We start from the raw sequence: 23,982 nt of genomic DNA on the forward strand, positions 1-23,982 counted from the left end.
TCAAGTTATCAGGATTGTCTTTCACAGCCTTCAACAAAACCTCAACCAACTAAAAGTGCATTTGGTAAATTGACGACATTATTGCACAATAACTGAAAATAGGAAGAATAATGCATCTTTCATTTGTGTTCCTGCACACAGTGACTTTCACCTCCTATGACAGAGCTGTTTTCTCCCGCCTGCAGCAGATTGACATTATTAATAGACCTAAAAATAATTGAGGTCACAGGAGGTTCCAAATTATGGAATTAGAATACACACTTAGTGTGTTTTGTCATCTTTTTTACTGGAAGCACCAGCCATTTGATTACATTTTAATTAGAGCTGTCAATAGCTTATAATAACTAATTAATGTGGGCTTCGGTCATGCAGGAAGTACTGAACGATTCTGTGAACAAATCCTTTTTAATTAACTGATTCTAATGACTCAGTTACACAGAAAACACTTGTGTTTGTGTGTGTAATGCTTCGTTACCGTGTGGTGGAAAAGCACCATATGGGTGAGTTTATTTTTTAGTGATTTATGTTGCTTCATTTCCCCCCCCCCTTTCCTTATCAACGACCAGCACCTCTACATTTCTATATCCCAGTGTGACTGACTCTGCAGCTTTGACTGCTTCAAACACGCACACTTTTAAAATAATAAGGGTTCAGTGTGTAAACAGAACTGAACTAAAGTGACTTGAGTGTGTCCAGAGCTTAATCTTAAGCTGATTAACTCTGAGACAACTGAAAGTAATAAGCACTAGTGGCTGCAGAGGCGGCTGCTGCTGCTGCTGCTGCTGCTGCTGCTCAGCAAATGAATACATTTAGAAATATGGTTTCACCTTGTCAGCATTCTCCTCTTGTTTGTTCACGGCCTCCACAGGCTTTGCTTCTTTTTTCTCTTTTGGTTCCTTTGTCTCTTTAATGTCCCAACTTTCCTCCTTCTTTTCCTTTTTGCCTTCTTTTTTGATTTCTTTCTCTTTGATCTCCCTCTCCCCCGATGAAGAAACCTCCTCCTGCTCAGGCTCCTCTTCCTCCTCCTCGTCCTCGTCATCATCGTCCTCTTCCTTCACCACCACCCTGTCTGCTCGGCTCGGTCTGCTCGGAGGCTTCACCGGCGGCGTCTCCTGAACGAGACCAAGCACATCACACACACATAAACTCAAATACAGGAATGAAAAAAAAGACCTATATTGTAAAATAGTGTATGTAAACATACCTTTTCCACCTTGATGTCATCATCATCGTCATCCTCATCATCATCTGAGCCCTTGTCCGATGGGGGATCTGAGGAAGGACTCTTTATTACTTCGTCCGTCTTTGTTGGCTTCAGAGTTTTGCTTTTCTTACTTCTTGGTTTCCTCTTCCGTGAATTAGCCTGCGTTTATGAAACAAAGTTTAATTTAACTCAACTACATCAGGTACGGATCACACTCATTAGCATTCACAATTATATCCTTTCAGTGATTCCTGAGAAAAGGGACAAATCATGTCCTACACTGAAAAGGCAGCAACTGATGCTTGCCTGCTGTGGTGAGGTGAAGATTCATATCACATGAGCTGTGCAGGATGTGATGAGAGACCACAAATAAAAAGTGGACGTACATAGTATTCCAGTTTGCTGGCTGAACTGAAAGTAAGGATATACTAAATCGCCACCAGGGGGCCATGCTAGTTGCCCAAAAAAGAATCCCACTGATCACCTGGCTCATTTTACCACACACTTCCAATTAAATTATTAGTAAGTGAGGAAGAAAAACATTTTCCTGAAGAGTTAATGACACTAGTAGTATTGTAGTAAGTTTTGTCATCATGAAATTAAAAAATGTTATATTTATATTTAGAAGAAGGCAATGTTTCCACAAGAACATCTTTTTTTTCTTTAGGTGAACTTGTTGTTAGTGTTTAGATTCTAAACCACCAAAACCAGTTGCCACCTGGATGTGTGCACGTTGCATGTTCTCTAGTGTGGTTTAGGTTGTGGTTGAGATTACTGATAAATGTTACCGTCAGAGCCACTCTCCTGACTCACTGCCAGTCAGAGAGGCTGACTAGGGATTTTTGCAGGGAGGCAGTTTGCTGGCTCACTGTAACACTGCCCTGATTAGCATGACTTGCACCGAGCCGCCATAAACATTATTATTAATGTTTGCTTTTCATTAGAAAACGTGTACCATGAAAAGGGCCCATAAGCAGCAGTATACAGTGATGATTGTATCATTGGTGAGTGATGTTGATGATGTGAGTTACTGTCAGACTTACTGTCCCTGCTTGTTTCTGTGCTTCTTTTTTGGCCAGGTCCTTGCTCAGTAACTTGATGAGGTAGTCTGCTCTCGTCTGTAGCTGTTTGGCCTGTGGCTTCTTGTCAGGGTCATCTGGTAGGAGCTGATAGAATGCAGACACACTTGTCATTATTGCACAACCTTGACTGGCATTCTTTTACAGTTACAGATAAATATATCCATGTTTTGTACAAAAGTGTGCATACGTGAACTCACCTTGTGTGTGAGATTGAGGTCCGGGTCCATCTTGATCATTTCCCAGCTGCCATAACCGTACTCATAGATTCCTATGAGGAGGCTAGAGTCATCTTCCTTCCCCCAATCAATGTCAAAGTGTGCTGCCTTTGAATGGCATGGAATCATGTACCTAATCATAAACAGACAATAACAATCCAGAGGAGAGTAAGACAACACACAGAAGCCTGTAGAATCTCCTGGTTTTCTATATTCATTGGCATAAAATACAACAGACTGATTATGAAACACTGGCAACCAGTATTAATGATTATTCCTGAAGTAGGACAAGGCCATATATTTTAATATTATTAATGTTGCGTTGAAATCATACTCTTGGAGCCACCAGTTATCTCCTGTGGCTCTCGCTCAAATTCACCTGAGCCGCCTCCTTCCTGCTTTCTCCCCGAGTTTATTTAATAATGACCTCATAGCCGCTGTGGAAAGATCAGAAAAATGTGCAGCGTCTGATTCGCTGTTCTGCATTCAGTGCGTCGCTTTCTCTCGCGCGTGTGCTCTCTCGTTTTTGTTGAGCAACAGTAGTGTTAAGTTTTAATAACAAATGTCAAACTGACTGCGTTTAATGCTAGTTAGAATATATCGTTTTCTATGAAGACGAGTTGGATTTTTGCAGCAGTGGAGGCGGAGCCTCACAGTTGTGATTAGAGAGACGTGTAGTACTGCTGTGTCCAAGGAGCACCTGAACATTATTTACATAGTTATAGTGTATATTTTGTTATACGGGACAATATACTTCCATCCATCTATCGTCTATCACTTTATCCTCCACAGGAGGGTCACGGGGGGAAGCTGTGCCAATCTCAGCTGACATAGGGCGATAGGCAGGGTCACACGCTGGACAGACATTTCTGCACATTTTTTTCTTGGACATGTAGATACTGTCTTTTTGTTATTACTTAAATGAGGAAAAATAGAGACACACATGTATCACCATTCAGTTTAAAAATATGGAGATATAACTTTTGGTCCATAATTCCCAACCCTAGTTGGTAGTACTTAGTGAAACCTGGCAAACTGCAGAGAAGGGAATCCGTTTCCTTTCAACAGTGGCCCACTGATCTCTAGTGTGTCTGAACAGTCACATGATCTTTTTCAGGTGTATTAGTACTCAGATTACATCTGATACTGAGCTGAAATGTTTGCCTGGATGAGGATTATTTTAGTTCTAGTATGTAGCAAGGGTGTAGCCAGGTCAACAAAACATTTGTTGTTTTTCTTTGACCGACCTATTAAGCAGTGTAAATGATACCTATAAGCTGTCACTTCTTTTTTTTTTTTTTTTTTTTTAGATATCACCAATCAATCATTCTGCTTTGTGTTATCATTAAAGACAGTAGTTTGTCTATGGCCTGATTAATACCCAATCAGTGACTGTGTGAAACAATTTCCAGGTTAATGAATAAAAAGTCTAAATCATCAGTTTTCCGACATATCTTTCCTATGCCTGTCACATTTCATAAGAACACTAAAATTTCTGTTTTGTCATGTAAACTACAGTGTTTGTTCATAAAATGTAAGTTGGCTGACCAGAACTTAAGACAGTGACCAACAGAAATGGTGTCATGCATCGGGAGCCTTACTTTTTTCTCTCCTCGGGGTCAGCAGGAATGGCCTTGTGGAGTGGAGCCAGCTCTTCCTCATGAGAGATAACAAGTTTGGCGTTCACCTGGACTCCAGAGATCCTAAATGTCGGGCCTTTTACCTTCCCTCGCCTGCCTCCTGATGACCAAACAAAAGCAATTAACCTCCAGACTTTAAAGGTCATTTTGATGTTAACGTGCATGCCATTTTACCATGATTTAACAAAATACCATGCTAATTGTAACTTTAGCCTTTATTCCCTGCAGCAGACACATATTTACACTGGTGAGGAAAGATTATTCTAATTGATCTAAACCAGGAAAATGGTTACCTGAGGTTTTGTCTGGTCCACAGGGGTTTTCTCGTAGTGTTCTCACGCAGCCATTATGAACAGTTTCTGCCAAGCGTTTCAGGTCATGTTCAGACTTATCTACAAGTTCAGCATCACGAGCAATTGCATCCAACCTGAGTGATGAGGAGATGCATGCTGAGTAGACTGTGCGTTGCCATTGCTAATAAGAAACAACAACTAGTCAATCTGACGTTTGCTTACCTTTCCAGTGGTCCACCAAACTTTTTGTAACTCTTCACAAACCTGAGAGTAGTTCACAGAGAAATTAATGACAATGTTGGAAGGCATATTTACTTGTAATAGCCACTGTGAGAAATAGGTTGTTTATATAATCACCTCCGGATCTCGGCATCGCTGAAACCCTTGATATTCTCTCGTGGTATGGTCCTGGGCCGCCCTCGTTTCTTTGGCCTCTTTCGGTCTGAGGGTGAATCACTGTCAGAACCAGAGTATCTCCTGTTTCTGCTTTGTCGGCCCCCAGAATTAAAGCTTATCTGTTCACAGAAACCAAAAAAAATTAGGTAGCTCATCAAGAGTCCAAAACTTGCATCACATACAAATCACAGTCCTTCTCAAAAAACTAAAAATGCTCTCAATTCTATTTGTTGACATGACAGTACCTGTTTGGCACAATTCCTCATACGTGGTAGCAAGTAGATTTCTTCAAGCTCCTTCTGTCTCTCCTCTTCCTCCAACCTCCTCCTCTGCTCCTCAGGAATAATAGCCTCCCAACTATGATGACTGCGCTCAGAATCCATGTCTATTTCCTCATCCTCCATTACAGAGAAGTTGGCTACCTACAGGTCATGGGAACAAAACAAGTGTAAATTGTTAACTTGCTGAAAAGAAGACTACAATAGTAGATTTGTGAAACCGGCTTCTAAATTCAAGTATTATTTTAACCTTGAACTGAGACAGAAGCTCTTCTCCAACCGTGGAGGGTCCAGGGTCATTCTCTCTGGTCTCCGCTCTTTTCAGGATCTCGTCAATGTCCATTTCCTACAGAGCAGAACCGGTCGTGACATTATACTGACACCAATATATACTTCAGGGAGAACTTTAATAATGCACATACCTGAGGCTCCTGCTCTTCTCCCTCTGGCTCTTTGAAAAGCTCCTCAGCACCAAACTTCAGGATGGCAGTAAGCTCCTCCTTATTGAAAGGTGCTGAACTGTAAAAGCATTAAAACACACATTGGTGAAATAGCAACAAAGGACAGTGGCCTTTCTGAGGACCCTACAAATGCTATCAGGCTGTACCTAACCCAACATGCTGACCAGCTCCTAGTACAGGCTTTGGTCATCTCCTACCTCGACTGCTGCAAAGCCCTGCTAACAGGTGGTCCAGAACACAGAAGTACATCTGGTATCGTCACCCCAGCTCCACTGGCTACCCTTAGCCTGATAATGCACTGATGCTAGCCTACAAAGTGTGCTCCACGGGTCTGCTGCTTAAATGATCTCATAAAGGCTTACGATACCCCTCGACTACTCTTTTCGTGTGTCATTCCACGCTGTTGGAATGACCTACAGAACGCTACCAGAACAGGGTAGTGCTGTCTATCTTTAAGAAGCTCCAAGAGCATCTTCTGCATCTTCCTAGCACTTACCTTAACTCCTCCCCTGCACTCCTTCTGCCTCTGCACTCTCACCCTCTATCAGTCCACTGTTCCCATCTAGCGGATTTCTTTCCAAGACTTCTTCTAGGTGTCTTATTCCTCTTTTGTAAGTCGCTTTGGACAAAAGCGGCCGCAAAATGCTTAAATGTAAATGCTATAGCTGAAACCCAGATTAGATTTTGGGGGGGTGGGGGGGGGGGGGGTGGGGTTGAAGAGAAAATCTGGTTTTGGCAACACCATGTTAAGGAGGTGCTCAATGAGTGGACACAAATGAGGGAATATAGTCCAGCAGCACAATGTGGTAAATATTTCTTGCCTGGAGGGAGCAGCACCAGTATGAAGGACAGTTTTCCCAGTGGTGTCCATCCTCTGAATGACCAGGTGGTCCAGCACCATTTTCTTCTTCGCCCTCTCAATAATGTCCTCTTCGACTGATCCCTTTGTCACAAGACGGTAGATATTCACCTGCCAGTGAACAAGCAAACAATGAGATGCACAGCACGCTTTACTTTATTAATATGTTGATATAAAACATCATCTTGAAACACTATGCATCATTATGGGTAAAAAATAACACATTGGGCTGATCTGCATGACTGTTTTTTTTTAGTAAGTATTTTCATAACTAATAATCAATCATCAGTACTCTTACAATCAGTGGCATAAATGTAAAAGTGCCTCTTGTAGGGTTGGGCTCACGGTCATTTGTTTTCAACACATTTTATTTCTGTAATCCTGACTCAACATTTACCTCCATCAGTCAGATGTTCACATGCACAGTTTAATCAAGCTAAGGCCGTAGTGCGACAAAGACAGACAACCGGACAATTTGCAGAGTATATACGAGGAGAAAATGTGTGTTAGTCAAATACAACAAACAAATACAATGAACATGTTAACAGCATCTCTGAACGGGGTCCTTGCTCTGCGTGCACTCTCTCTCTCACTCCCTCACTCTCTCTCTCTCTCTGAACAGTCAGCCCCTCCCCCCTGTACACATGCTGTCCCTCAAACACCATGCCAAAGATAAAGCGAAGAGACTAATCTACTGACTTTGTCATAAACTTTAATACGTTGAGAAGGAAATGCACAATTCTGCAGCACAAGTGAGATCCATCTAATTGTATTTATAGTGAGCAGTGACACAGACACACACACACACACACGCAGCCACACACAGAGTCTGTGTAAAACAATCACTGATCTGTTTTGTTTATTCAAGTAAAAATAGGTTTTGTTTTCTCCTCTCTTTATTTTACGATTCAACACTTTTTTAACCCCCGTATGTGAAATCTCTAAAGGCAGTACGCCTTCTAGTGATATCTTAAGTAGTGTATTCCCTCTACACGGAAACGCAAGGCCAGCGCTTTGAGATTTTCCCACGCCGTTTCCATGTGGACAGAACGCCAAAAAAGTATGCATATTCGCCTAAATCCATTTCCGTGTGGACGGGCCCTAAATATAATTAATGCTGGCGGAGAATCAGACACAGAGAGAGAAGCACTGTGGGAGTCTAGTGCACACAGTCACAGAGCTGTAGAATAGCTTGTTTTCTCCTCTCTTTAAGTCACAATTCAACACTTTTACCAGCAATCTTGTTCATTCACAGATGAGCCCCATCTGGTGAGAACTCTTGTACTTTTTCATATCACAATATACATCTAAAAAAAAAAAGAAACATCGCAATGTCAGTTTTTTCCATTACCGTGCACCCCTAGTATGCAAAGTGCTTCAAGTGAAGTTTCAGTCTCAAAGGAGCAGCACACTGACACCTCCATGATTTCATGCTTCTCCTAGCAGATATAGTTTATGTTGCTTTAAAGTCATACTCTTAAGAGCTACCGCCATTTCTCCTCTCCCTGTCTGTGTCTCACTCAGCTTCAGCCTGCTTTCTCCCAGAGTCTGAGCAGTGAGCACAATCTGCCCCTCCCCCGCTCACTACTCAAGTCTTGCATGCAGCGACCACATGGCAGCAGACACAGATGGGAACCAAGCTGCTGGTGAGGAGAGGAGCTGGTTAGTAGAAAGAAAAATAACGGCTCAAGTATTGGAAAGTCGAACTCAAGAATAATGTATTCTTTAGAGAATGCTGAAAACATGTTCCAACCAAAGGCTCGAATACGACAGAAGAGAGTAACAAACTGCAGTACAGAGTGTGTTAATGGGTGCTGCAGGCCAGACCGTAAAGGCCCTGGTATAGTACCGTGCACAGCGCGCATGGACCCGATGCGCATCATGCAAATTGGGTCCTCAACTTGCAACACGCAGGCTACATGTGCAGCCCAGATTTTGGAACCTTTGGAATCTATCACTGCATCTGTTTTACATAATTAATATTTACATTATTAATAATACAGCTGTGTATATTCTGTTATGCAGGACAATAACATGCTTTATTTTGTTCAAAGAACACATTTTTTCATGGACATGTTGATACTGTGCAGCTGTCTGGTAATAAAAGTGTTATGTGTGACAATTTGTGACAAAGTGACTAGGGCTCAAAATAACAATTATTTTTGATCATTGATTAATCCATTATTTGATAGGTTTTACCCAAACCTCAAAATGCTGTTCTCAGATGTCTTGTTTTGTGCACAGTTTTAATTTAGACTCAAACCGTTTAAACAATTAACAAAATTGTTGGTGATTAACTTAGTAATCGATTAATTGTTGCATCTCTACATATGGCTTTGACTTAGAACTGACCTTTTGTTATTACTTAACTGAAAAAATATATGGAGATAAATATCTTATATCACCATTCAGCTACAAAACAATCTCTGAGTCCTTCCTGGACCAGAGTGGAGGTGAGTCATCTCCTGCTTAGAGTGAGTGACATTTACATCACAAATCTTTGGTCTTTGGGTTTTGTATTGTATTTAGTGTCTCTGCATGTTATCTACATTTCTGATCTATTGTTAACATAGCTGACACATGGCACATGCTTACCTGTCTCTTCTGTCCAATTCTGTGGGCTCTGGCCTGGGCCTGCAGATCATTCTGAGGATTCCAGTCAGAGTCAAAGATGACTACAGTGTCAGCCGATGCCAGATTGATACCCAGACCACCCGCACGTGTCGAAAGCAAGAAGCAGAAATCCTGGACACACAAGTGGATGATATGAATAAGGAACAGACCTAGATTGATTCAAATAAATCTAAGTCTAAATCTAATAAAGCCAGCATTGTTGTTTGGCATTTGGCATTTTAACTCGGCGAAAATTTGAAATCGTAGGACAAAGTAACATTAATTGAATTGAATTAATGAGGGTTTAACTCCAAGTTTGAAAGCCAGGGTCGTGCTGTTATTCAAGTGTAGGGGGAGATTACACTAAATACCTGGCAAATACTTTAACCTGCAGAAGCTGCTTTTTGCCTAAAAAAGGTGTTACTTATAACAGCATACATATTTCCTGTATTTTATGTATGTGTTCCAATAAAATGTTTAAGAAATAATTATACTGTACTATAATAACAACAAACCGAATGGTGGCCAAAGACTTTTGCACATAGATGATAGAACTTACCTCTGAGCCCTCCGCATTAAAGTGGTCCAACGCCTGCTTCCTCATCTCTCCCTTGATTGAACCGTCTAATCTCTACACACATGGACAACATTTGAAATTAACAATTTTACCAATGGTGTACAGCAGTTTTCACAAAATAGGGTTGCCATTTTATCCATGACTGGTTCACAGCAACAAAGACATAGAATACAATCTCCCAGTAATATATATGTCTCCAATATTAGTATGGCGATCCTAACGAAGTGCTCAGAGAGAGAGAGAGAGAGTATGTATAACTTGATGTGTGATGATCAAGAGAGTGGAGCTACCTGAAAAAGGAATTGTCTGCTCCTCAGATAATCAGCCAGGATATCCAGCATCCGTACCATCTGGGAGAAAATGAGAACTCTGTGGCCTCGCTCCTTCAAACGCAGCAGAAGTTTGTCCAACAGAACCAACTTCCCACTGCTGCGGATTAGGTGCTGTAAGAGTAAAGAGGGGCTTTTAGGTATTGGTCAGGAATCTCCAAGTAATGCCAAGACATATAGAGAGAAGGAAGAAAAAGTAATGAGAGGAAATAGAGGATTCAATTTGATATATCAAATAATTTTGAGATATTTAAATTTTCATGCCAATTTTGCTTGTTTTTGATCTCTCTAAAAAGCTTAATTAAGCCCAATCAAAGCACTTTTTATGACCACACAGTACAACTGCAAAACAGTCATAGGTGATAATTCAAACTAACATGTTCCAACTCTAGAATATCTGCCCTAGAAATGTATTATTAAAGTTATTACCAAGTTGCACAGCTTGCCCTTGATATATGCCCTCTTTGCTCAAGGTAAAAAAAATATGTGATGTTATGTCATTTTGAGATGACAGTGGAGGACACAAACAAACTAAACCAATGACCTTCTGGCTCACTTATCGAATCTTATAAAATGGAGGCCTGCGTGTGGTTCCCAGAGTTTCTGAGAGTAGAAGGCAGAGCTTTCAGCTACTCTCCTGTGCAACCAGCTCACACTTTGAGTCCGGGAGGCAGACACTCTCCTTACATTTAAAGTTAAACTCTTTAACAAAGCTTATAGTTAAGGTTGGTTCAAGTGAACTCATTCAGTTACACTGTCATAGCCAGCACGCTCTCGACCTTACCATAGAAAGTGCTTTGAGATAATGTATGTAGTATTAGTAGTAGTAATAGTATGTTATGAATCAGTGCAATACATTTAAATATAAATATAATATAACTGAATTAAACCATCATGACACCAAAGCATCTGAATATATCCCGAGTTAAACGTATATCCAACAGTCAAAAATGAGAGAAACCTTGATGATGCAAAAAAAACAGACCTGTAAGGCTTCCATTCTGTTGAAGAACTCATTGTCCTCTGGAGGCTTGATAAGGTAACAGTGGTTACAGCACTTCTTCAGCTCCATCATGATGTTCAGGAAACCTGAAGTACTGCCTTTGGTACCTTTACTCAAAGCCTTGTAGTTCCTGGTCAGGATCCATCTGATTAAACACAAACAAACACAGAGCCCTTTAAAAACTGTGTGAGGAAAAATCTTGGTAATACTACACAATAAGCTGTTGCCATTATCGTGCAGCCTTAATGTGTATCCAGTTTTAGTCAGGCAAGCAGTTCACTCAGAGATGAATTAAGACAACAAACAACATCCTTTGAATAAAAGTTGAGTCCAGCTCTTACTTGTAATACTGTTTCTGGATAGCACTCATCTCCACTCTGAGAATCTGCTCCACTTTGGCAGGAAGTGATTTCTCTACATCCTTCTTGACTCTGCGCAGAAGAAAAGGTTCCAGTTCTTTGTGCAGACTGGTGTAGCCCGAATCTCTACCTTTACCATGGTCCTCCTCAAACAGCTCCCAAGAGTGAAACCTTGAAAAACACAAACACAACAAGCGAGGTTAAAGTGATGCGGTCAGCTTATGTTCAAACTTTCTTTGATCCCACAGAAGATGTAAAAAGTGGCCAGTATTAATTAAAACAAGGGTTTCATAGGTTTGCTTGTGTCATGTAATGGTTTATGCTGTTACACTACCATATATCACATTAATTTTACGTGCTCATAGTCCTGAGCGGGTATAACAAGATATGAAAGCTATGAAAAATGGAATGTTAAACTGAGAGAACTGGCGCTTATTTTTCTCCCTACTTCAAGCACTGACATTCACAAATACTCCGTTCTATTTTTGCCAGATGATGGAATACATATAAATTGGACACTTTAAATTGACCATAGGTCTGAGAGTGATTGGTTGTTTGTCTCTATATGTGGCCCTGTGATGAACTGGCGAACTGTCCAGGGTGTGGCCCCACCTATCGCCCTATGTCGGCTGAGATTGGCACAGCAGCCCCCCGCGACTCATGTGGAGGATGAATATGTATAATTTGACTGCACCGTGTCTAATTTGGTCCTAAAATGTGACCATTTGGTCACAGTCTGGCGCCCTGGGTAGGGAAAAAAAAAAAGCAAAAACCTATTTGAGTGACCCTTCAAAATTAAAGTGTTTAGTTGTAATTAGTAACATGTTCCATACGTTTAAGTTACTTCATGTCTTTTTTCAGATTGCTTTATTTAGATAACCGAGGCTTGAGGCTTTTATTATAACTCCAGTATTTCACAAGGCAAAGTATAAATTAAAGAAATGGTCGTGTCTTTCTTGTTGTATACTGTTTACACAAACAGAACAACAATAGTCAAAAGAAAACAAAAAATGTGCATCTAGCTATGACGATGTTCTGTTGCGCCTGTGCTAACATAAAACATATATGGGAGTATCAAAGTGTCTCAAAATACATTCATCACAATTGAAAAACCAAGTTAGCCAACTGATGTGACCTACTTCTCGGGCATGATGAAGTGCAGCAGGGACCAGAGTTCTTTCAGCGAGTTCTGCAGTGGTGTTCCTGTGATCAGAAGCCTGTGATTGGACTTGAAGTCCATCATGGTTTTGTAGAGGAGGGAATCATCGTTCTTCAGTCGGTGTGCCTCATCCACACCAATGAAGGCCCAGTTAACACTGCCCAAAAATGACTGGAGAAACGTATACAGTCATGTTATTGACTAGGGATGGGCGATTGAAGCAGACAGTTGATAGCAGACAGTTGCTGGGTATTATCTGATGCTTATTTGAACTCCAACTCTACAGCACAACACAAAAGGTTTAAAAGTGAAAAACATGTAAACCTACATCATGTAGAAAAAACCTTCAGTCTCTTGATAAAGTATCTTCTTAATATACCCACAAAAATCACTTTTTAAAATGTAAGAACAATTGAATAAGTGAATATTCATGTCCATCATCACACTGAAAACCCTTAACATTAAATATGGCAGAAACAACAAAAACAAGTGAAGTATTTGCTGACCTTATCTTTTAGAAGAATCTCATACGTTGTGAGGATGATGTTAAATTTCAGTCTCTTGCTGTGAACATGCATCCACTCATGAGTCCTGATCTAATAAATGAAAACAAGGAAGAAATCAAAAATGATTAGACACCCATCAATAAACTTCAGTCTTTACAATTGCACCTAAACACCATCTGAATGAAAAACAATAAATTGTATCAATTTAGTATATAAGACCTGGTGTACAGCGGAGTTTGTGAATCATCATACCATGTTCCTGCTGCTGATGTCTCCCAGGTACACCACAACATTCATTTGAGGGGCCCAGAGTTGGATTTCTCTCTGCCAAGAGGTCAGTGTAGAAAGAGGCACAACCAGCAAGAAGGGCCCATACAGCTGATGCTCGTTGAACAGGTAGTTGAGGAAGGAGATGGTCTGGATAGTCTTTCCTAAACCCATTTCATCAGCAAGGATACAACTGTGTCCTCTAACAGTGGTGACAAAAAAGAGAGCAGAGAGAGAGAGAATAGTTCAGGTTGTGTGGCTGTTACAATCTTGAATTAAGAAGCATCCAGCATATGACCATGGGTGTATTCCATTTAGTTACAACAATACAGTTGTAGTAAGGCTCGGCAAGACATTTTCCATTACTATAGTACTGCCTCAATGTGGGCAGTGTCACCATACAACTTCTGCACAAAAATGCTGTGATGTCATTTAATACGCGACACAAACACACAAACTAGTTACGGTATAAGCAGTTGTTTTCGGTGTAATCATTAGAATCAGTTCATTAAAAAGATTACTTCACAGAATCCTTCAGTACTTCCTGCATGACCAGCACACAGCCTCCATCTGACATAGTCATCATCATCATCTACCACTTTATCCTCCACCAGAGGGTCGTGGGGGGTGCTGTGCCAATCTCAGCTACATAGGGTGATAGGCATAGTCACTGAACTGAAATACGGTTGCATGGCTTTTGGCAGTGCAGTCGCTAACTACACCAGACAATTCTGTTAAAATTAAGACTTTCCTCACTAAATGTTGGAGATTAACATGTGTTTTCACAGTTTGGCCTTGATGGCCTTGTTCTTGTGTTGGACTCTTCCAGGGACAACACTCTCTGCCAATCAGTGGCCAGCAGTCTGTCGACGTCACATTTAATATCGGCTCAGCTCACTTGGAACCTAGTCCGAGCAGATACTAAAAAGAACCAGGTACTATCGCTAATGAAAAAGCAAAAAAAAACAAAACGAGTAGAATTGAGCCATGCCATGCTACAACTGTATAGTGGAAAAGCACCATAAGTGGCAAGGGGTGAAATGGGATTGACCCTAACTGTAGTCTTGAAATTTAAACTTCGGTTCACAGCTGTGTCTTTGTGTTGGTACAGGGAAATCCTGATTACTTTAGTAGTCAGAATCTAAAGACGGCTTGAGTCTTACTTGCACCAGGAGTGGGCCATCCAGTTTAAACTGTCCAGTTGGTAGTCTCGCAGCTCCAGTCCCTCACCTCCAATGTACGATGGCTGTTTCTTCATGGGTACAAACCTGGGTCTCTGTTTGAGCACCTACAGGAAAGAAGAGCAACAAGTTAGCCTGTTCTATTTCAGTTTATTTTGTTGCGTTTCCTGATTTTGTCGTGTTTTTCCATTTGTCTTGGTGATTTGCACCTCAGGGCCACCATACTGCTCTCACCAAGCCATGCTAAACTCAAACTGATCACACATACACAAGTACACATTAGCAATATGCTACCTCTGGCAATATACTTGGCAGTACAATACCTTGCAATCTCTAGAAGGAATGGTCTTTGACTGGTTTCGGTTCATGTAATCGTCGATGCATTTCTGGAACTTTTTGCCAATCAAACCACCATCTTCCCAGCTAACCTCCGAGTATGATAAACCCTGCCACTTGCACAGGTAGTCTGGATAACCAGCCGCTGACTTCTGGTTTGAATGGCCTGGAATTCAGAAATGTATTATGTTATTAAAATCCAATCACATCAATTAAATTCAGATTAAAGTGCTTTATACAAACATTAAATACACAGCAGAAAATGCACCTATGATTCGCTCCACTAATCTGTACTGGGAATGAAGGTCATCCATCAACTCCTCCTGACAATTGAAATATTCTATGTCCTCTGGTGAAGCTGCCTTTAACCTGTGGAAAAGAGAGAATAAGTGATATTAACCGTGACTGCCTGCCATTATATTATATTTGCCCTGCCACAGTCTAGTCTGCTGCATTCATTCTCTGAGAATAGAATAGAGCATAGAGAAGGAAATGCTTCATGGGGTTTAAATCAAATCAATTTTATTTGTATTGTGCCAAATCATAACATTCATTATCTCAAGGAATTTTACATAGTAAGGGTCAGTCAAAATATTTTTTTTTGACCAGGAAGGAAAGTTGGCCACTGTCTATCGTGTTTTTCCATCATATTTGTCCTTGTAGTCTTTCTTGCTGCTCAGTGGATAGAGTATAATACTACTCTCACGCAAGTCCAGTGATCAAGATATATACAAAAATAATTGCTTTATTAAAAAACAGACTTACCATTTCTTCTTCTCCTGGTCTTTCTTCTTGAAATTGTCCAGTTTCTTCATGCCCTTGACATTCTGCAACTTCAGCGTGTCCTCTGTCTCCCACGTGTTGTGGATGTGGGCCCAGTTCTTCCACTTTATATAATACTGGACCTCACCAGCCTCTTTGTTTGGGTCAAAGGTCAAATTGGGATCCCCGTCTGCTTCTACAGCATATACAGTGGTCACACTTCCTGTTGCTGTTCGGGCAAAAAACAATGAATACTGTGTTATGTTTGTTTCATTTGTAAGGTTAACCGTAGAAAACAAATGGGACGTCTCCATGGGCTGAGCAACATCTTGTATAATGCCCTCCTTGGGTTGGATTTATTTGTTTGGTCATATATTCAGTCACATTCATTCTGGCCATTTATTTTATTTATCATAAATTCAATAGAGATATGCAGTTGAAAGAGGTCTGTGCTCAAACTCATTCAGAACATAGATATATATGTAATTCATTTATTGATTAACAGTGTATTTAACTATTTCAGACAGAATTTATAAAGAGATAGGACATTTTTTGACCAATGGTAAACTATTGACTCATGTTTGCATAATTTAACTGATTCATGGTAAGTTCCTGCTAGCATAACACACAGGTGCCTTTAGCTCCCTCTCTCTCTCTCTGTGTGTGTGTGTGTGTGTGTGTGTGTGTGTGTGTGTGTGTGTGTGTGTACCTTTCTCTTGTCAAGAAAAACAGGGAGTGTCAGTTGTGTGTGTGTTGTGAAAGATGAGAAGCCAGTAATCAGGCATGGTTAGCATTAGCCTAGACAAAAAGGCACTAATGTGAAATGTTCTATGCCTGTTGGAAAAAATGAATGCCAAGAGTCCCTTTGTCTTGTCTAGCCGAGTGTCCATATATTCACCCGCTTGTGAAAGTGAGGGTGTTACCCCAAAGCAGCTACGGTAACTTTCAGACCAAAATCAATAAGCTGAGCAGGGAAGCTAACACAAGTAATGTTGCACATGAAACAACAACTATTGGCATTGTCTGTGTCTCTGTATGAAGATCCAGTTGCCTCTGTGCTTGTGTGTGTGACAGGCAGGTGGCAGGAGCTAACTCCACCCCCTGCATCAACAGGCTTTGACAGAGACACTGACAGATCTCTCCTCAGGATGAAAATCCATTGTAGACAACCTGATAGGTGTTTCCAGTATAGTAGGCAGCACCCATTAACATCAGTGCTTAATGATAATACAGTATTTCAAAATGTAGTCCTGAGGCCAGTTCAGTACAGGGTTTCGGTACCCATCCGTAGAAATAAATGCCCACACTCCTCTAGATCAAGCCGAGTGTCCTTGTGTTTATCACCTGCCAGTAAAAAGTAAGCCTGAAGTAGCTACCACCTTTGGCCTGAGATAAAGGACCTCCCTAGTGCTTCTAGGCTACAGTGCACAAGCTAAAGCAGAAGAGCTTAAGCTTGTGCACCAGCAACTAATGCAGGTTAATCTGAAGACACGGTAGCTTTGTCAAACTAACTCATAACATTAAATCTAAAGCTTCCCCTTTTTTTAAGAACGTGTCAACTTTTGTTTTACTTCAGAAAAGCATCTCTGAACCAGCACCTTGCTCTGCACTTTCTCTCTTGCTCTCTGAGCACTCAGGACACAGTCAGTCCTTCCCCCTATGCACATGCTGTCCCTCACACACCATTCCGAAGATGAGGGGAAAAACAAGAACTCCCTCAGTGGCCATGTCTAGACGGAAACGTCACTAAACGTAAACAATCTTTTTCTTTGCCGTTTTCAAAAATGTCCACATAAACTCGACATCTTTTCAGGAAATATCTTTGTTGGCTGTAGTACATATGCCAAGACTGGAAGTTGTGCTGTAACACCCCACCAAAAGCAAAGAAGATGATGTTTTACACATTACAGGTATAATAACAGAGAGGAACTCAAGAGGGATGGGTGCTGAAGAAATCTGATTGGTGGAACACACCTTTGCAGCTGTTAAAGCCAGTGCCACTGCAACCCACTTTTAAACAAGACATTTATAAGAAGATGAAGAAAGAGGAACTTATTCATTGAGGAGCGGTGGAAACACAAAATACACAGATTACCTGGAACTCCTTTCTCCAGGTAGATAAGTTCCTGGTAATAAAGGTTCCTGGAAATGTTGATGGAAAGGGGACTATAGTAGCATAAAGCCAGAGTTGCATTTTCAAAGTTCCTACCAATTGAAAACAAACTTGAAATATCTCAATATAGATGCAACACAATTGAGCAGCAGCAGCAGCCTCTGCAGTCATAAATGGTGACTGCAGGAGGCTAGTGTGCTAAATTCTGTTGCTCTCTGAATCTATGCTAATGCCACAGCCCTATAACACCACATATTAGATAAACAATTAATATCAATCGCTCAGGTTGCAAACAGGGAATATATTGAAAAACTAATAAATGAAAGAAAGAATAACCAGGCAGGCTTAGTGATGGTATCAGGAAACAGACTGATAAAGCCTTATAACAGGGGTATGACAGGAGCACAGTTCTCCCAATTACAAGATAGTGCATTACTAAATGATTGTAAAGCTGTTATTTTAAGGTATACTGTCTGAATGCATGGCATTATCAGCCAGTGTTGTCTCGCTTACCTCTTTTCCTTCCTATCCTGCTGTCCATCACTCTTTCAAGTGTTTCAAACTCATCTTCCTCAGGCTGTGGGACATCTTCACCCAGAACTTCCACAACATCATCCGAGTCTGTCTTCAGCTCCTCATCTTCCTTGTAGCTGACATTGACCGTGGCCTGCCGCCGTGGCCCCGCAGATGCCACCTTCTTGTAGTTTTCATCCTCATCTTCAGAAGACGAGCCCTTCTTGTTTTTCTTCTTCTGGGTGCTGCTTTTCTTACCATTTCTATAATTCATCCTGACACATGACAAGAAATAGAGACATTATCAGGGGGTTTTCTAGAGGAAATGATGGCATATGATGGGGCCAACTGACCAACGAGGGCCCGATGAATTCAATACCTATGCTCAGACTCAAACAATACAGAAATTCATTAAATGCTTATGTATTTTATAAATAACTATTGATTTAACAATTCCAGGCAGAACAGAATAGCTAGCCTTTTTACTAACTTTTGGTTAGATTACCTCAAAGTTGCATAATTTTGCAGATTCATTGTGGGTTGCTGCTGGTCTATAAGCTAAGCAGGAAAGACAACGCAAGCCAAAGTCTTGTTGCAATTGAGGCAACAACGATTCATTATCAGCATCAATTCTGAAACATAACCAGACTTTTCAACATTTAGATTTCTTTTGGTTGCAGCAGGTCCGTGTCTCTGTGAGAAACTCCTGCCACCTGCATGTGTGAGTGAGCTAACCCCGCCCCCTGCTGACCTCTCCTCAGGATTTGTAACGGCAAACATCCATCGTAAAAACTGATTGTGTCCAATACCATCAACAGCACTGCTAATGTCAGCACTTAATGGTACCACAGTATTTCATAATGTAGCCTCCAGAGCCCATTAAATACTGGGTTTTGGTATCCATGCTTAAGTGTAAAGTAGTAATGAAAAGCGCACAAGAAAAGTAAGAGGGCGCAGCACCCACTGTCCCCTCGTTACAAAGGGGACAGTGATGGGGACAAAACAACGCAACTGTGATTCAACATCATGATCAGCCACCAGATGTGGACAATGGCTCAAGTTTAGAGCAAAGTTTTTTTAAACTACAAAAGACCATATGGGTCAAAAAGGACATCACAGATAAAGTTTTTTTCTACTCCTAAATTTTTTGACACATTTATTCGCAAGGAAAAAAACTCCTGACAATTACAAAGCCTTTGATGGCAGCTATCTACTTACTTGGTTGGAGGTTTTCTGCTTTTGATTTTGTGACTGGGCTCATAGTCTGATGCCGTTTCATCGCTGTTTTCCTCGGCTGATGAGTCTGATCCAGAACCACTTCCAGACCCAGAACCCGATCCAGAATCAGAGGAACCTGAATTTTTTCTCCTTTTGGATCCACTAGATGAGTCTGATTCATCACTAGATGAGTCCTACAAAAGAATCAAAGATCAAATGCTTGTGAATAAATCTAATTATTGTGTCACTGGCTGATGCTAAATTTAAGTACACTATTCTCCAAATAATACTCTTTAGTAACTGGATAAAAACTGAAATGTGTAATGGGGATGAGATCAGCTTAAAACAAACCTCATCAGATCCACTGTTTGAAGAGCTCTGTCTTTGCTGCTGTTGCTGTTGCTGCTGCTGCTGCTGCTGAAGCTGTTGTTTCCGGAGCATTGCAGACCTCTGCACTGCCAGAATACTTGGGTTGGACCTCCAGAACTGAAATAAACAAGAGTGGAGGAAGGTTAAACAAAATAGAAAACTCATGACAAATGCTAGTCACTAATTATAAAATGTTAGTGGGCCACTAATATGGCGTGGATATTTTTGAATTCAATTAATTCTGAGTCCATTATCTGTTTTTATTCTAAAATGACAATATTTACTATTTGGTATTGTGGGGAGACCTGCGAGCAAACACGCAGCAGAGAAGCAGCCAGTGTCACACACCCACACATACAGGAGCTTGACTCAGCCGCCACACATATGCGCAATTTTGCAAATTGTTCCACCCCAACTGAACAATAAACAGTGCTTTTACGGTGGTAACAGGGGTCACTTGTCAATAATACAAATTACATTCCTGACTGAAGTTTAGAGATAAAGAAAAACAGACTACTCTGACAAGAGTTCACACTGGATGCTGGGGTTTAACTTTTGAAAACAATAAAAACATACTTTTAAATATTAAATAATATGTCTCCGTACAGAAGTAAATGCCTGAATTCTTCAGTATGAAGACAGTGGTCCTGCAAATATTCTACAATAAAAAAAAATGGGTGGATTCAGGGAACTTGAATGCTTGAGTGCTTATACTATATAAAAGGGAACAGGATGTGTTGTGTTTGTGACATGTCAGAGAGATATAGATGCTGAAACTGTGGTAGAAGTACATGTCTGCTGTCTATTTTCCTGTAGGCTGTGGTGTAATCAGCTATTTAGTTAAACCGGTGTTGCATTTGTGAAGGTCATTAAACTGCAACCAAACTGGTGAAAATATTACTGCTCTATGTTTGTTAATGAATATGAATATGCTCTGGTATCAAACCACCTATTCATTTACACAGTAATCCAGTACAAACCTTGGGTACGATGCTATAAATTTGCAGCAACCTTAACCCACTGCATCCCCTCAAGGCAGAGAGGACAGACAGAATCAAAGCGCCACAAAATCATTCATCTTATTCAATTTGGTTAATTTAACAACATTTTATCAATCCTGATATTGCAAAGTTGCAACACTTTCCCATCACATCGTGAACCTGGAGAGCTTTCGTGGGTCCATGAAACAATAGTCCATGGTAATTACTATCGCAAATGTTTCATGTTCAACTCTTGGTCAAAAGCATATCCTCCCTGTTGCTGATCAGTTTATTCACACAGAGACCAACTCCATTTCTTGCACTCTTGCCATTCCCCTTAGAAGTGGACACTGTGCAGAGATAAGTATAGAATAAGTAAGAAAATTACATCTTTCTAGCATCCTTATTCATTTGAGCAGCGCCACCGCGAGGAGACATGAAATAGCAATGCCCTGCAAGTGGATATGTGCTCTGGTGTATTGATTATCATATTGCACAGGGAAGATTGGCTAAATGTCACTAAATCAATATTTTGACCCACCTATACCCTTTATTATTTAGGAATAACAAACTGGAGCTTTGCTTTACTAATTTCTCCACAGTTACATTTCTTTACCTCAGCTCCATCGATGTGTGATTTATTTGGTGCTTCAATCTTCTCCTTGGATTTTTCGGCATCAGAGTCTGACTGGCTGCCGGAGTCTGAACCACTTCCTGAGTCACTGCTCCCTGATTGGCTGCTGCTGCTGGAGGAACTAGAACTGGAGCCTGAGCCTGACCCTGATGCGGAGCCCGATCCAGAACCGGATTCATCATCTGAATTGCTGTCGCAAGATTAAAAACAAAACTGAGCATTGATACTGAGCAGGAGAACCATTCATAAAACTTATTGGGGAAAACATGTATATACTGGTGCCATAAAACACAATACTTAAAGTAATAAAGCTTTGCTTCTCCAGCTTTCCCTTTCGGTTATGTATATTGTGTGAACTGCACTGCTGTGTGATGAGTGATCTAAATGTCATGACTGAAATAAACATATCAATAAATAAATACATTTTACACTGGTCTTTGACAGGTAGCATCATAATTCAAAAAATTATTGTTTGTTAAACTGAACTGACATCTATACTGCCTTTTACAGACATATAGGCAGATAAGCACCAATAGGAAATACATAACATGATCAGTTAATAATATATTACCATTAATAACATCTGTTTATAACAGATACGATCTGTTGATGACATTTGCAACTACACTTTTGCACCGAAAATGCCTATTTAAGATATAACCATTAGAAGAGGTAGTGATCATTATTTCTGCCACCATAACTTTGTAGAATTCTGCCTCACCACAAGATGTAAACAGCTTTGTGCAAAATAACACTAGTGTACCATTAATGACAATGACAATAACACATTTTACAATAAAGAGCAGGTAGCTGTTCTGATGACTACTCAGTCTGTTAGTCAAAGATTATAAATTGGTTTACCTTGATTCTCCACTGCTATTGCTGACACTTTCATTTTCACTGCGTCCAGCCATGGTGAAGTCCAAAATACAGACTGTCGCTGACTACTGTATACCGTTTCACACGTGGTTTACTGTAAACGGAGACACAAAAAAACCATTAAAAATGCTGCCCTGTGCTAGGTCAACTTTGAGACCCTGCAAACAAACTGCATGACTTAGGCACAAATTTCAAAAGCTTACACAGTAAACTGCAATTGCTTTTGCAGCTCACAACATCGTCCGTCACAACTTCTGTTTCAGCATCACAGTTCAACCATTGGAAACGTCACCGTGAAACTGTCAATTCACTATAACATTTGTTAACATTATGTCGTTAATGCTCTGCGCCTCAGATATGGAATACAGTCCGTGCTTCTGTCGCACAAGAGAGCGCTTTTTACTGTCTATCTCAAGTGAAGAGTGGGACAGACTGTCCAGAGAGGATGGATGGCTCTGGCTGTAGCTACACTAAGTTCACCTCAGCGCAGAGGCCTAGCAGGCCTGTGCAACAGCGAACTATCACATTCACACAATGTCCCGTAGTAATTATCGGTTACCACGCCAACCTTAGCGCGGTCGAAGACACATTTAAAGTGACGACCTTAAACTACTGTGACTCGTCGACTTTCGTGGCCACTTAGCCTAATCATGGTTCAGTTTAGCTTGTTGCTAGCTGGCTAATGTCTGCTAACGACAACAACACTGGGTATTGGCGGGGTACGTTAGCATAAATTAAACAGATATGGTCGCGAAGATAGCCCGAAATGTATTCCACAACTCTAACTGACAACAAACCCCAACAGCAATCTACATTACAACAATTAAGAGTTCAATTACCGCTAGCCATTGTCCTACCATACGAACACTTGCTATTTGCTAACGCTTGTGTTATGCTAATATTATGATTTTTTTCAAACCTCAAAAATAGCGATATTTTTTATAACACTAAACGCAACCACTGGCATTATACTACCGCAGCATGAACCGCACCCAAGGAGGTTAATGATAAAAGTCATGCCATTTTCATTTTACGCCAATGTGTGTTCGATAAACAGAGGGAGAGAGATGGGAGAGAAGCATTAGCTAACGCTGAGAAGCACGAGGCTACCACGAAAGCTAACAAAATGACAAAACTTTGTCCCAGTTCATCAGGGCACTGACACGCTGGAATGTTCACTTTGCACGAACGCTTCGCATTCACGGTTGACCACTCGGCGACATCTATTATGCAAATGTCTGCGCATGGAGTGTGGGGCGTTCTAATCCTAAACAAATTATTCCTATTTAAACCACAAACCCATGTTGGCTAACCTAACTTCAACCTCTTCCATCTTGTTTCAATTCGCCGCTCACTTCTCGCGGCTTTTACCACATCAACTTGTAACGTTAGCTTACTTTCACGTTGAACTAGAGTACAAGTAGGTGCGCGCTGTTTGTTACATTGTATTGTTTTACGTTACCTGGTAAACTCCTTTGAAATAGTTGTCCAAATCCACCTTTTCCACTTCAGTGCCCCTTTCTTCTTTTATTTAACTAATGAGCTAGCAGCTACTGATAGCTACCGCTACCGTACGCCAGCTAGCTATCTATCTCCCAGTCAGGGAGAGCAGCCCCGGACGACTCCGTTCGCTAAAACTGGCACAATGTTGGTTTTCCACTAGGTCCAAAAATCAAATAAGTCCTTTCCTGTCTTGGACATTAACCAAATGTAGCGCTCGTCGGTCAGCTGTGATTGTAGAATGCTGGCATTTCAA

The 23,982-nt window shown here is 40.8% G+C and overlaps 1 protein-coding gene across 1 annotated transcript in view; it reads right to left on the bottom strand.

Annotated features, from left to right (window-relative positions):
* The window catches only part of chd1 (chromodomain helicase DNA binding protein 1), a 28,263-nt gene extending 4,438 nt beyond the window's left edge, over positions 1–23,825 (bottom strand). Inside the window, exons 1-30 of the mRNA XM_058617137.1 lie at positions 23,689–23,825; positions 22,209–22,320; positions 21,330–21,537; positions 19,716–19,850; positions 19,365–19,558; positions 18,147–18,421; positions 15,524–15,749; positions 15,027–15,127; positions 14,746–14,924; positions 14,405–14,529; positions 13,227–13,443; positions 12,975–13,064; positions 12,449–12,639; positions 11,292–11,480; positions 10,933–11,095; positions 9,909–10,061; positions 9,601–9,672; positions 9,024–9,173; positions 6,391–6,539; positions 5,531–5,627; positions 5,359–5,454; positions 5,076–5,252; positions 4,792–4,949; positions 4,657–4,698; positions 4,435–4,568; positions 4,103–4,241; positions 2,484–2,634; positions 2,248–2,370; positions 1,205–1,363; positions 828–1,112 (exon numbers count right to left, since the gene is read on the bottom strand). Of these exons, the coding sequence (XP_058473120.1) occupies positions 828–1,112; positions 1,205–1,363; positions 2,248–2,370; positions 2,484–2,634; positions 4,103–4,241; positions 4,435–4,568; positions 4,657–4,698; positions 4,792–4,949; positions 5,076–5,252; positions 5,359–5,454; positions 5,531–5,627; positions 6,391–6,539; positions 9,024–9,173; positions 9,601–9,672; positions 9,909–10,061; positions 10,933–11,095; positions 11,292–11,480; positions 12,449–12,639; positions 12,975–13,064; positions 13,227–13,443; positions 14,405–14,529; positions 14,746–14,924; positions 15,027–15,127; positions 15,524–15,749; positions 18,147–18,421; positions 19,365–19,558; positions 19,716–19,850; positions 21,330–21,537; positions 22,209–22,261 (4,431 nt within the window). The 5' untranslated portion in view covers positions 22,262–22,320; positions 23,689–23,825. The remainder of the gene's footprint in view (positions 1–827; positions 1,113–1,204; positions 1,364–2,247; positions 2,371–2,483; positions 2,635–4,102; positions 4,242–4,434; positions 4,569–4,656; positions 4,699–4,791; positions 4,950–5,075; positions 5,253–5,358; positions 5,455–5,530; positions 5,628–6,390; positions 6,540–9,023; positions 9,174–9,600; positions 9,673–9,908; positions 10,062–10,932; positions 11,096–11,291; positions 11,481–12,448; positions 12,640–12,974; positions 13,065–13,226; positions 13,444–14,404; positions 14,530–14,745; positions 14,925–15,026; positions 15,128–15,523; positions 15,750–18,146; positions 18,422–19,364; positions 19,559–19,715; positions 19,851–21,329; positions 21,538–22,208; positions 22,321–23,688) is intronic.
* Between the last annotated feature and the right edge of the window lie 157 nt (positions 23,826–23,982).

The sequence above is a fragment of the Solea solea genome, chromosome 19, assembly GCF_958295425.1.
Source record: "Solea solea chromosome 19, fSolSol10.1, whole genome shotgun sequence".
Classification (NCBI taxonomy): Eukaryota; Metazoa; Chordata; class Actinopteri; order Pleuronectiformes; family Soleidae; genus Solea; species Solea solea.